This window comes from Prionailurus viverrinus, chromosome E1 (genome assembly GCF_022837055.1).
Source record: "Prionailurus viverrinus isolate Anna chromosome E1, UM_Priviv_1.0, whole genome shotgun sequence".
NCBI classification, from domain to species: domain Eukaryota; kingdom Metazoa; phylum Chordata; class Mammalia; order Carnivora; family Felidae; genus Prionailurus; species Prionailurus viverrinus.
Window position 1 is genome coordinate 19,187,519 of NC_062574.1, and position 13,365 is coordinate 19,200,883.

The 13,365-nt window shown below is 37.0% G+C and overlaps 1 protein-coding gene across 10 annotated transcripts in view; it reads left to right on the forward strand.

Moving 5' to 3' along the window:
* NF1 (neurofibromin 1) overlaps positions 1–13,365 on the forward strand; it is a 248,199-nt gene that overhangs the window by 97,189 nt on the left and 137,645 nt on the right. For 9 of the 10 annotated variants that reach the window (XM_047831817.1, XM_047831807.1, XM_047831810.1 and 6 more), the window contains exons 14-20: positions 991–1,104; positions 5,816–5,895; positions 7,907–8,030; positions 9,401–9,562; positions 11,038–11,287; positions 11,828–11,901; positions 12,151–12,234. In XM_047831817.1, the coding sequence (XP_047687773.1) occupies positions 991–1,104; positions 5,816–5,895; positions 7,907–8,030; positions 9,401–9,562; positions 11,038–11,287; positions 11,828–11,901; positions 12,151–12,234 (888 nt within the window). The remainder of the gene's footprint in view (positions 1–990; positions 1,105–5,815; positions 5,896–7,906; positions 8,031–9,400; positions 9,563–11,037; positions 11,288–11,827; positions 11,902–12,150; positions 12,235–13,365) is intronic. The other variant, XM_047831808.1, reaches the window with a different exon arrangement.

Consider the following 13,365-nt stretch of genomic DNA (forward strand, 5'->3'; position numbering starts at 1 on the left):
TGAAATCAAGAGTTGGATGCTCAACTCACTGAGCCACCCAGGTGCCCCAGAAACACATCTTTTCAACTTGTTATGTCTTTGGTATTCAATAAATGTTACTGAGTTATTTGTGAACGAATGTACATTTTATAAAGTAGGCTAACAGTTGTGAATTATACTCCGGGATGAGGGCTTACCTTAATCATTATGGCGGGAAAGAATCTAGTTAGCAAAATAAAATAGGGACACAGGTTGTATTGGTCTCACTTAAATGAGCCATATATTCGTGAAGTGTAAATAGATGCATCCAAGCTACAGGAAGCATTTTAGTCTCTTAAGGTAGACATGTGCATTTATGTACCCCGTGGATGTGCTTTGCTTAGTACCCAACGTTTTTCCACAATGAAACAGACTGCAGTGTGGGTATCTGGAGGTGTGGATTCCAGCCTTGGATGGCCTAGGGCGGTCTTTTCTACTAGACCGGACCTGTTCTTTGCCTTTGAGTGCAGTCATTTGTAAGATTAAAACCAGTAAGCTCCAAACCAGAGGTGTAGTATTTAGCCAGTGTAGTGTTGGTGAAAAAAATTACCTGCTCCTTATATATAAGGTATAATTTCTTAATTAAAAAGCTAATACTTAGTTTTTGTTTTCTTTTAATCAGAATTTTCTCTGGACATTATTCACATGAAGGAACAGTATAGACGTAGATTAAGCGACTCCTTAACAAAAGCAGTTCTGACTTTTAAAAAATTCCCCAATTGTTATTTTATCGAGATGTACACATACCATGAAATTCACTATTTTAAAGTGTACAATTTGCTGGTTTTGGTACATTTACAAGCTTCTGCAGCATTACCACTAATTCTAGAACATTTCTAGAACGTTGTCATAACCCTAAAGAGAAGCTTAGTGTACCCATCAGCATTCACTCTCCATTCCCTTTTCTCTCTGGCCCCTGTTAGGTGATAGATACATTTTTTTTAATTGAAGCTTGCTTTTTTTTCCTTGCAGAATCCAAGGAAACAGGGGCCTGAAACCCAAGGCAGTACCGCGGAATTAATTACAGGGCTCGTCCAGCTGGTCCCTCAGTCACACATGCCAGAGATCGCACAGGAGGCAATGGAGGTAAGGGGAAATGAATTCTGGGCTCTTGAAGGAAAGCTTGTAAATGTATATGTTCTTCATGTTTCTTTGGTGTGTGGTTTCTACGATAGATGTCATTTCTGGACATCTGTCAGAGAGAGATGGCATTTCTAGAAGTCTGTTTGTGTCTGTATGCTGTTTTATGAACTCTGGAGAAGGAAAAGGTTTAATTGCTGTATATCTCATGTAGCAACAATGTTGTACAAATTATGATGCTTAATTTAAACCCTCAGATTTTTCTAATTGCAGTTGACCTTTTGGAATTGTTTTAAAATATGTATTGAATTTTGAATTTGCATCTAATTCACATACCATGAAGTTTACTATTTTAAAGTGTGCAATTCAGGGTTTTTCAGTATATTCACAAGGTTGTGCAGCCATCACCACTAATCCTGAAACATTTTCGTTACTCCAAAATAAACCCTGCCACTCTGCATCCTCCTGTTACCCCAGTCACTGGCAACCACTAATCCCTTTGCTGTCTTCATAGATTTGCTTATTCTAGCCATTTCATATAAATAGACTCATGAAATATGCGGCTTTTTGAGTCTGGCTTCTTTCATTTAACATGTTTTCGAGGTTCCTCCATGGTATAGCCTGTGTCAATACTTCATTCTTTTTTATTGCCAAATAATATTCCAGTGTGTACACATAGGGCCTTCTGTTTATTCATTAGCTGATCACATTTGGTATTGTTTCTGCTTTTTGGCTATTATGAATAATGCTGCTATGAACATTTGTGTAAAAGGTTTTTTTGTGGATATATTGCCAGTGGAATTGGAGGGTCATATGGTAACTGTGTAACTTTTTGAGTGACCAAACTGTTTCCCAAAGCGACTGTATCCTTTTATATTCCCATTAGCAGTGTATGTGGGTTCTGTTTCTACATCCTTGCCAATACTTGTTATTGTCTGTGTTTTGGATTATAGCCATCCTAGTGGGTGTGAACAGAGTTGACTTAAAAAAAATTGTTTTTATATTGATTGCTAAATATGGTTTTAATTTAAATCCATTTTATTGAGGTGTAATTTACATGTAATAAAATCATACAAGATTTAGAATATTTCTAGTTACCCTGGAAAGTTCTCATGTGTCTTATGATCCCACTCCCTGTGCCAGAGACCACTGGTCTGATTTCTGTCATAGATCAGTTTTGCCAGTTGTGGAAGTTCATCTCAGTGAAATCTTAGACTGTATATTCCTTTTTGTCTGGCCTCTTTGACTCCCAAGTGTTTGAGATTTGTTCATGATATTACATGTGTTAGTTACTTCTTTTTTTTTTTAAATTTAAAAAAATTTTTGTATTGTTGGTAGGTATTCCATTTGAGATGAAAGCAGTTTATTCACTTGTTAATGGCCAGTTAGGCGAACACACCCATCATTGAGAGTTATCTTGTGCATCTCAGTATTCCCTTCCGTCCTTCCTCCTCTTTTGTCCCTGTCTGCTCCCCTGCTTCCCTTGCAACCATTGATCTGCTTTCTGTTATAGGTTAATATGCATTTTATATACATGGAGTCTTTTTGTCTATCTTCTTTAACTCTGCATAGTCATCATAAATTCATCTGGGTTGCTGCATGTATCAATAGTCCCTTAAAAAAAAAACCACATTCCTTTTTATCACTATATAGTATTCCATTGTGTGGCCGTAGCATAATTTATTTATCCATTTACTTGTTGATATTTATGTTGTTTCTAGTTTTTGGCTATTACAAATAAAACTTCTAGGAACATGTGTGTACAAACTTATGTGTAGGCATATGCTTTTATTTCTCTCTGGTGAATACCAAAGAGTGCAAAAATCTTACTCTGTGGTCTTTATGAGAGACACAGTGTAAGTATAAAGACACCAGAAGTTCGATAGTCCAAGGATAGGAAAATATGCTACACAAACAGAACTCAAGAAAGCTGGAGTAACATACAGAGTTTAAAGCAAGAAGCATTACTGGAGATAACATGGGACATCTCATGATTGCAAAGGTGTCCAATCTATCCAGAATATAAAACTATATGAATCTAAAAACAAAGCTTCAAAATATTTAAAAATATATGGAGTAAAAGTAGAGATAGACAAATCTAGTTTTAGTCGGATGCTTGAGCACACTTTTCTCAGAATCTAATAGAATAAACAAGTCAAGAAGATAGTAAGGACGGAAGACTTGAACAACATAATTATCAGATACGAACTGTGTGACATACATTGAATGTGACACTCAGTAAATGCACTTTCTTTTCAAGTATGCATGGAACATTCAATGTATCCTGAGCGTAAAGTGTAAGTCTCAACAAATTCTAAACAATTGAAATCATTCAGAGTTTTTTTGTGACTACAGTATAATTAACTTAGAAATCAATAATAAAAAGTTTTATGAAATATCAAATGACTGTGTGTTCATTCATACTCTGCTAGCAGGAATGTAAATTAGTACAACTACCATTAAAAATTGTTTTGCAGTATCTACAAAGTAAACATGTGATCTAGCAATTCTATATGCTTGCCAAAAGACACATACAAAAATATTAATGGCAATATAATTTGTAACGGCCATCCCCCCCCAAAACCTAGAAATACCTCAAATATATCTATATAGAACAGATAATTTTGGTTATATTCATTCCATTGATTACAACAATGAACAAAGAATGGGCTACTATTGCTAAATGCTGAGCATGGACGAATCAGTATCACAAACATAATGTTCAGTGAGAACAGCCAAACACAAAAGGGAACATACTGTGTGATTCCCTTCATATAAATGACAAGCAGGCAAAGGTAGTCTGTGGCAGTAGAAGTCAGAACGGTGGCTCCCTTTGTTAAGGAGTAATGACTGAAGGGAACATGAAAAGGACTTCTGGGCACTGACAGTGTTGGTCTAGGTAATGGTTACATGGAGTATATACATTTGTAAAACTTCTTTGAGCATATATACACTTAAGATTTCCTACTTTACCGTTTGTATTGTATGTTTTATGTTACCAAATATGTTTTAGCATTCGTCGTTTCACTCATTGCTGGTGTTTGTGTACGTTGCTGTCGGGCCTACAAATGGGTACACGCTTTGCATACTTCTTGGAAGGCTGTTTGACAGTATTTGGCAGAAGGTGTGCAGATACCTATTTTTTGTCCAAATAATTCCATTCCTGTAATGTTTTTGTTTCATCCTCTGAATACAAAAGGAAGAAGCTACACATACGTGTATGCTTATTGCTGTAGCTTATAATAGGGCGCTAGGAGAACTTAAACTATGCGCTAGGGAGAGAGCAGGTCAGTCCTCAGTGACACAATCGTAAATGGCTAAATATCCATTGAAACATGCCAATCACATGGCAACATGGAAAGATATTTAGGAAATGTCAGATGAGTACACTATGTTTACAGCTTTGTTAGAATACATGTAGGGAATAAAATGGAAGGGAACACGATAAGGGAAGCAATCATATTAAGCGGAAGAGGCTAACCCATTGTCTTTCATTACTTTAAAAAGTATTTCTTCAAACAAAAATATAGAGAATTGGCTACTTAAAGTGTCAGCAAACTATATTGTTTTTACACAATAGTAACAATTGGATGTTAATTTGTGTGGTTTTTTCTTGATATGAGAGGTATAAACTATAATTTTTGAAGATTCTCACAATGAATTGAAGTTTTCATTCTATATCTAAAAGTAATTACAATAAAACAGGATAATATAGGTCTGGTCCTGGTATAATTTATGTTTTGGAGTTATAAAGTCATCTAAGGTTAGACATTTATGTATCCTTTCCTAATGTAAGGCAGGTTTTCGGTGCAGATACCAGCGGTTTACACATTTGATTTGCTATTTTGAGAGAAGAAATCAGTTTTCATAATTTGTTCTGAACAGCATCTTGTTGGAGTTTCAATAAAAGGCTTTCAAGGGGCTCAAGAATTACCAAATACACTGGCCAAGGACTGAGAAGAATACACGTAGCTCAGCGGGGTGCCTCTGGGGGATGCCACGTGGAACTGGAGTTGGGGCTGGTTCCAAGGAAGAGTCTAGGGTACACTTTGGACTACGATGGTTTTCATTACTTCATAATGGTGTTTTTGTATATTAGCTGTATATTTTACGTGACTTCTTTAATTCTTGTTAATGTTCTGTAAGCCAAATTCCAACTTCAATTCTGTGGTCTATAGGAGTATGTAAGAATGAATAACCTGCTCTGAAATGTGAAGTCTGTTTTGCTTCCCCTGCCCTTGTTCTTTGGAAAGTAATTGATCTTTTCTGTTCCAAAAGAATTTGCGGTGAGCAGAATAACTTCTACTTTACCTTTCACCCTGGAAGTAAAATATCGTTGTGTGTAGTAATTTTGGTGAGCTCTCCTTACTTGGAGATTAACTTTTTGTTGTTCCACTGAGTTCTTTAACGCTTATTGAAATGACTTAGTTTGTGTCTTAAAACAATTTTTATATGTGTATATTGCTCCTCTGAATTCGTCCGTCATTTAACTGGGTCTCTATATGCCATTTAAAGTAAGAATGATAGAATAAAATGATTTTATTCTACATATATTATTCCCTAGAGATTTGGGTTCTTTAGTCTTTTTCTTTTGCCTTTTACTGTGTGTTGAGGCTGCAATTAAATAGCTCGATTTATTAGATTTGTAAAATAAATATTCCAGTGTTACATTTACCAAAAAACTTTTGAGTAATTCTCTCTGTTTTTTAAAATTCAGGCTCTGCTGGTTCTTCATCAGTTAGATAGCATTGATTTGTGGAATCCTGATGCTCCTGTGGAAACATTTTGGGAAATTAGGTATATGTACTTTAACTTTTTAATTCAAGTTAAAGTTTTATTTTGCATTTATTTTTTGTCTTTAGATATTAACTCTGTAGTACTTGGTCAGTTGTGAAACTTTATAGAGGTTTTATGATCTTGTATTTTATTTGTCTTGAATTATTAATTAGATTCTTGTTTTAACTGTAAGAATTGTTGTCACAGCAATTTAGAAAGTAAATTTTTTATATATTTTTTTATTTTTTAATGTTTATTTATTATTGAGGGACAGAGAGACACAGAGCATGAGCAGGGGGAGGGGTAGAGAGAGGGGGAGACACAAAATATGAAGCAGGCTCCAGGCTCTGAGCCGTCAGCACAGAGCCCTTCGTGGGGCTCGAACTCACAAACTGCGAGATCACGACCTGAGCCAAAGTCAGTCACCTAACCAACTGAGCCACCCAGGTGCTCCAAGAAAGTAAAATTTAAAACATTGTGCTAAATATTATTACCCAGCCATAAGTACTGTTACTTAGTGTTTTCTCTTATGTTCCAGATTTCCATGTAGTTACAACTGTGTGTTAAATTGTTAGAAATATGAGCTTAGAGTGTTAAAATTATATGATGTTAATCATTTATTTCACTTTTTAAAACTATGATCTTTCATAAATTTTCCATAATACCAATGATTTTGATAAGTGAATTAATAATGAACATCTGTTTAGGGGCACTTGGGTGGCTCAGTCAGTTCACCATCTGACTTCAGCTCAGGTCCTGATGTCACTGCTAGTGAGTTCGAGCCCTGTGTTTTGGGCTCGGTGCTGACAGCTCAGATTCTGTGTCTCCCTCTCTCTCTGCCCCTCCCCTGCCCACGTTCTGTCTCTGTCTCTCAGTCTCTCTCTTAGTCTCTCTCTCTCTCTCAAAAATATTTTTAAAAAATAATGAACATCTGTTTAGAAGGTAAAAATATATACAGAATTTTATAATTTATTTCCTAGGTTGTATAAATTATTATCTTTTAAAGAGCACAAAGGCAACACATTGAGAAAAATGGAAATGTGTAATCCTTAGGTGTATTTTGTCATTATCTCATCATAGAAGTGGGTGCACTGTCTTCCCTGGCAGCTGAGTTAAATCCTAGACACAGAGCAGTGATCTTGAATAGTAATGTAATGTGAACCACATACCTAATTTAAAATTTTCTGGGTTGCCGCATTCCAGAGTGTAAAGGAAAGGTATTACTAATTTTAGTAATATTTTTAAACCCAGCTTCTATTTCTAGAATATTAGTCCAATATATAATCAATATAAAAGTTATTGAGATATCTTGCATTATTTTTTTCCATCAAGTCTTCAAAATTTGGTTGTGTTTCACACTTACAGCACATCTCAGTTTGGGCAAGCCACATTTCAAGTGCCCATTAGTCACATGTGGCTGGCTAGTGGCTACACTGTTGGACAATATGATGACTCTGGAGTGGGGATCAGCAAATTTTTTTGTCTAAAAGGTCAGGTAGTGAATATCATAGGTTGGTGGACCAGATAGTCTCTGTCTGAACTATTCAGTTTCACTGTCGGAGCACGAAAGGGAAAGCCATAGACAGTATGTAAATGAATGGGTGTGGCCACGTTCCACTGAGACTTTATTTATGGAAAGCAAATAATGGACCGGATTTGGTCTACAGGCAGTTGTTTGCAGATCCCTGCTCTAGAGCACTGGGTTTACATACAGCCTATGCTGTGCACGTAGGCTGTCATTTCTTCTGAGTCTTCTGCAAAGATGAGATGCGTAGATGAAACACTTGGGAGTTTGGGGATTGGAGGATTTAGAGTTGCTTGCTTTTTTTTTTTTTTTTTAACATAATTTGTAGACCTCTTCCCTTTGATTATCGTGCTATTAACATTTTGAGAATCAATTTCTTTAAAACAAAATCCTAGCTTCTGTATATTTATATCCATTATGAGAGAATGTCATTCTTATGTACTGATTATACCTCTGTTAGGTTATTTATCGATGATACTGATAACCACAAACTTTATGCTATTGCAGCTCTCAAATGCTTTTTTACATCTGCAAGAAATTAACTAGCCATCAAATGCTTAGTAGCACAGAAATTCTCAAATGGTTGCGGGAAATTTTGATCTGCAGGAATAAATTTCTTCTTAAAAATAAGGTAAGCAAAGTGACATCTTTAAAATGGAAGCCTATTTTGGGGTAAATGGGAAGAGATTAAGAAAATGTATATTAGCCAAATTAAGTCCTACTTTAGCTTTTTCTGCCTACGGTGTCTTCAAAGGGAAATATGTGTGCAGAGGATAATGGCTGAGAAGTTAACATTTTAAAAATTGTTGAGTCTCTGTCCTTGAAGTTGCAATCTTGATAAATTCCAGCTGAGTTCAACAGGACTCTATGGGGCAGGCCGAGGAGGAGTGGGGGCTGCTATAACCAAATTAGATTGAGAAACATATTCTATCTTGTCTCAAGTTTGTGCATAAGACTTGAATCTTATGGTTTAGGCTAGTCCAGTTATCTGTCAAGAAACTTAAGGAAAGAGGTTAAGGGTCTTTAAGTTTATTTACATTTCTGCCGTGACAATTTCACCTCTTCAAGTATCTGAGTCCTCTCCCTTACGGTTGAGTGAAAAGTCTTGATTCTGAACTGTTAAAGTATGGGGACAAGATTTTAGGGAGTTAGAGAAGAGCTTTAAATTTCTTTTATCATGAAGTTTCTGTAGTCAGTTAAATTTTTTTCTATTATGGTGTAATTTTTGGAGTTCTTGATTCAATGAATTTTTATCTTTTTCTAGAATAATAACTCCAAGATATCTTAAGCATATTATACTCATGTTTTTCAGTGTACCATGCAGCTTGTTAAATTTCTTTGTTTAGAAATGGGCTAATGGTGATTTAGGTTTTATACATGAGGGTTATCTTAGTGTGTTAATATAGTGGGACTTGGCATTATCCCAAAGATAAGGAACAAGATTAGACTTCAGGGTTTCATACCTTTGCCTATGGTATAATTCTCCAGAGTATAAGCATTAGTAATCCAGTAATAATCTGCAGTACTCTGGTCAGTAAAGTTGCAACAGGCTTGGCATGTTTACCAGTGTTAATTACTGGTCCAAAGGAACTTAGTGTCAAAAGAGTCAACTTCCAATTATCCTGATATGGCACAGGGTAAAATCTTATGGGGAGAAAATTGTCGTCATTTGTAATTGACTGAGAAGTACCTTGTATTTTTCATATGGTAGATTTATGTTGTTGATGTTTAACTGTGCTCATGTTAGATCTAGAAATGTTAATTTGCATTTCTAGAACCTGTTGTTCCTGGTGATTTGAAGGGTGGAAGGCTGAGGAGCTTCAAAGACACTGAGCAAACATTATTCGTACTATTGGGTCTCTAGTGAATATTCTTCAAGGATTAGGAGTTGGGATGAGAAGTTTTCCAGGATAGTTGCAAACAGAAAGACAGCTCATAGTATGTATTTAGTTTTCTTGATTATCAGTGCTTCAGAAAGGCTTACTTATTTCTTCTTTTTAGCAGGCAGATAGAAGTTCCTGTCACTTTCTCTTCCTTTACGGGGTAGGATGTGATGTTCCTTCGAGTGGAGCTACCAGTCAGATGTCCATGGATCATGAAGAATTAATACGTACTTGTACGCCTGGAGCCTCTCTTCGGAAGGGAAAAGGAAACTCATCCATGGTAAGCAGCTTCTTTTGTAGTTTTCCTGTATTATTGTCATCTGTGCTGTATGTTTTTTCCTGAATGAACTTTGGTAAATTTCAACTAGATGATACAGTGTAGTAAAGAACTGCTTAGATTCTAGTTCGATCACTGATCTTTGTGGAACCTCAGGCAAGTTCCTAACAACCCTGTGACCCAGTTCATCAGCTTTAAAATGGGGATAACAACAATTTATGTCCCAGAAGTGTTGGAAGGGTTAAATGAGATTGTGTGTAAACAGCACTTGATTGATTGACACTTATTGATAAGCTATAACTGAGAGCTACAATTATCATAAACCTCTACTGTACAAAGGACCATTCATATCCATTCATATCGCAGAAGTTTAAAAGTTGTACCACCTAACAAAAATACAAATTTACTGGAGATAAAGCATTTTGCTTGAAATAGATAAGTGTCTGTGTTTTTTGTGTTTGTGTGCATAATTCTTTTTAAAAATAAATCACAGTACAAGTGAAAATAGCAAATCGTGACAAAAGAATGTCTCTTCCAGACCAAACCTGTTTTGTTTTGTTTTTTACTCTTAAAAACCTAAAAACACGATTTGTGGCATTTAGGATGCAGCTACCAATCTAGAGAGTACATTTCTTTAATCCTTATCAGTGGAGATGAGTGTCTGCTTTTTCATGGGAAGGTCAGCAGCATGTATTCACAGCCTTGTTGTAGGATTAGGTTAACTTCCCTAATCTTTGCCATATATAGCCTGCAGGAATCTTGATTCTACTGATATTCCACAGAAGATCTTGCTGGTCCACTTGACCGTTGGCATTTTACTGTTAGACTTGAAAATCTAGAAGTACAGACCAAAGCTCTTTTATCCCTAATTTTCAGTATAACCTTCTGTTGAGGAAAAACAACAAGTAAGCAGTGTAGTGTTTACTGCAGTCTATGTTGACTGCAGAATTTACATTCATGTTGTAAATGAGGATTCCTTTTGGAACTCTGTAACCCAGAATCAAGTATATCTTCTACAGCAACATCCGGTTCTTGTCCGTGCCCTTATTTTAGTCCTTGTTGCAGCGGACTTACTTTATTTCTTACTACTGGTGGGTAGATAGAATTTCTCACTACTTCTTTTGTCATTTATAATTGAGTTGGAAGTGCATTGCATTTTTCATTCAGTAGATTTATGCCACGGGTACTTTACTTGTGTTTGCCTTAGACTTCATCTATATTTCTAGGATCTAAAGTAAGGATAATACCTATTCGATTTGAAATTGGACAAGTAGTAGCATTGTATTGGTCCAAATCATCTCATTTCTCATTCAGACAAGATGTTTAGGGGTTTGAAAATTCCTGTCATGGTTGCAGGGGAAAGCTTTTGCGTGTTCTTGAATGCACACATACATGGTACACAGTGTGTTGCATTGTTGGATTTGATAAATAAAATCACCTAAGTTGCAAACATAATGCCTCTCATCCCTGACTCCCAGGATAGTGCAGCAGGGTGCAGCGGCACACCGCCGATATGCCGACAGGCTCAGACCAAACTCGAAGTGGCCCTGTACATGTTTCTGTGGAGCCCTGACACTGAAGCTGTTCTGGTTGCCATGTCCTGTTTCCGCCACCTCTGTGAGGAGGCAGATATCCGGTGTGGGGTGGATGAAGTGTCGGTGCACAACTTCTTGCCCAACTATAACACATTCATGGAATTTGCCTCTGTCAGCAATATGATGTCAACAGGTAAGTGTGGATAATGGCCCCCCACCCCGCCACTCAGTTTGCCTCGAGTCACACGACATCTGATTGTGCCAGGAATGTAGGAACTACTTGGTAAGCTTAGAGAGGTAATTCAAGAAGCTCACCTGAAATCCTTTTCTACATAAGATAGGGTGAAAATAAATAGCATTTGAAACAAATTGTTAACTTCTCACTGAGCTTTTAATACGCAGTACAATTGTTTAAAAACTGGCAGTATAAATTACTGTCAGTTTCAGATTGTGTAATTTACTGTGGCTGAACTGTATATGGTGAAGTTTTAAACACACTGGCCTATGTTTTGAGTAAATATAGGTGGGAATAGCTTATTTTATGCTGTGGATATTGTAGGGTCCAAGTTAAATACCTTTCCTGTGAGGCTAGCAAAAGGAAGCATTCACCTTTATCATAGGAAGCATTCATTCCACTCCTCCTACTCTGCCTTGGGGGTTTGGCCCGCCAGGCTCTCCCATGGCATTCAGGGCTCTAAGTGCAGCGAGTTGATGTGCTGTTGTCTTTGCTTAGGAAGAGCAGCACTTCAGAAAAGAGTGATGGCACTACTCAGGCGCATCGAGCACCCCACTGCAGGAAACACGGAGGTATGCTCTTTGCAACAGAAACAGCTCCCCAGGCCCCACCCTCGATCGGAGAAGCCGCATGTTGTGTGTGTGTGTGTGTGTGTGTGTGTGTGAGACAAGGAATGGCTTTTGAAGCAGATCTAATTTATATGTGCATATTACATGTGGGATATTATACCTCTAGTATGCACCAAGTTTGAGACCTATCGCTGATTGATTTTTAGTCCTAAGTTTAAAATTGCTTTCAAGTGGTAATTGCTTTCATTTTAGGCTTGGGAAGATACACATGCAAAGTGGGAACAAGCCACAAAACTAATCCTCAACTATCCAAAAGCTAAAATGGAAGATGGCCAGGTGAGTTTGTGAAGTTGATTTTTGTCTTTTAATTGATCTGCTAAACGTGTGTACTTCATTTCAGTAATCTTTGGAGTCACTCTTCGTATAACATATATATAGTTATTGTAAGACTTATTTAGTATTGGTTCATCTAAAACTGCACTATTATGGGGGTGCGTGGTGGCTCAGTTAAGTGTCTGACCTCGGCTCAGGTCACGACGTCATGGCTTATGAGTTCAGCCCCGCGTCGGGCTCTGTGTGCTGACGGCTCAGAGCCTGGAGCCTGCTTCGGATTCTGTGTCTCCCTCTCTGTCTCTCTCTCTGTTGCTCCCCCACTTGCACTCTCTCTCTTTCTCTCTCTCTCTCTCTCTCTCTCTCTCTCCAAAATAAATAAACATTAAAACTGCACTATTATGGTAGCCACTAGCCACATGTGACTACTTACGTTTAAATGAAAATTTAAAGTAATTTAAATACAGTTAAAATTCAGTTTCTCAGTCTTACAGTAGCCACATTTCAAGGATTCATTAGCCAGATGTAGCAATTTGCTACTGTGTTGAACAGCACAGGTATAAAGTGTTTCCATCATTGCAGAAATATGGGGGAGCAGGAGCTAGAGATGATCTGTGGTAGAGACCCTTCCTTTACCCTCTTTCCTTCTCTTTTTCCATCAGAGTATTTCACAGAATTTTCAGGAAAGGGATGACAAAGTTAGATAAAATAAATTAAAATTGAAGCAATACATTTTACTATTTTGTTAGGTATTCTTTTTTTTCTTTAAGTTTATTTATTTTTGAGAGAGACAGAGACAGTGTGAGTGGGAGAGGGGCAAAGAGAGAGGAAGAGAGAGGATCCCAAACAGGCTCCGCACTGTCAGCACACAGCCCACACTTGGCATAATGTTTGTAAGGTTCGTTCATGTGAGTCCAAAGCTTTTTAAAAGAAGTTTAATATTCTGGGTTGGTTCTATCAGTCTATGACAAAAATATATTAGTGGCTCTTAAAATGTGTATATGGTACTCTAAGTTTGGACTTCTTTTTTTCCCCTTTTTCACATCATTTTTTTAATTGGAATATAACAGACATAAAAAACATGTATAAATCAAAGCAACAGTTCAGAATATTAGGAGATGAACATGCCTGTGGAAC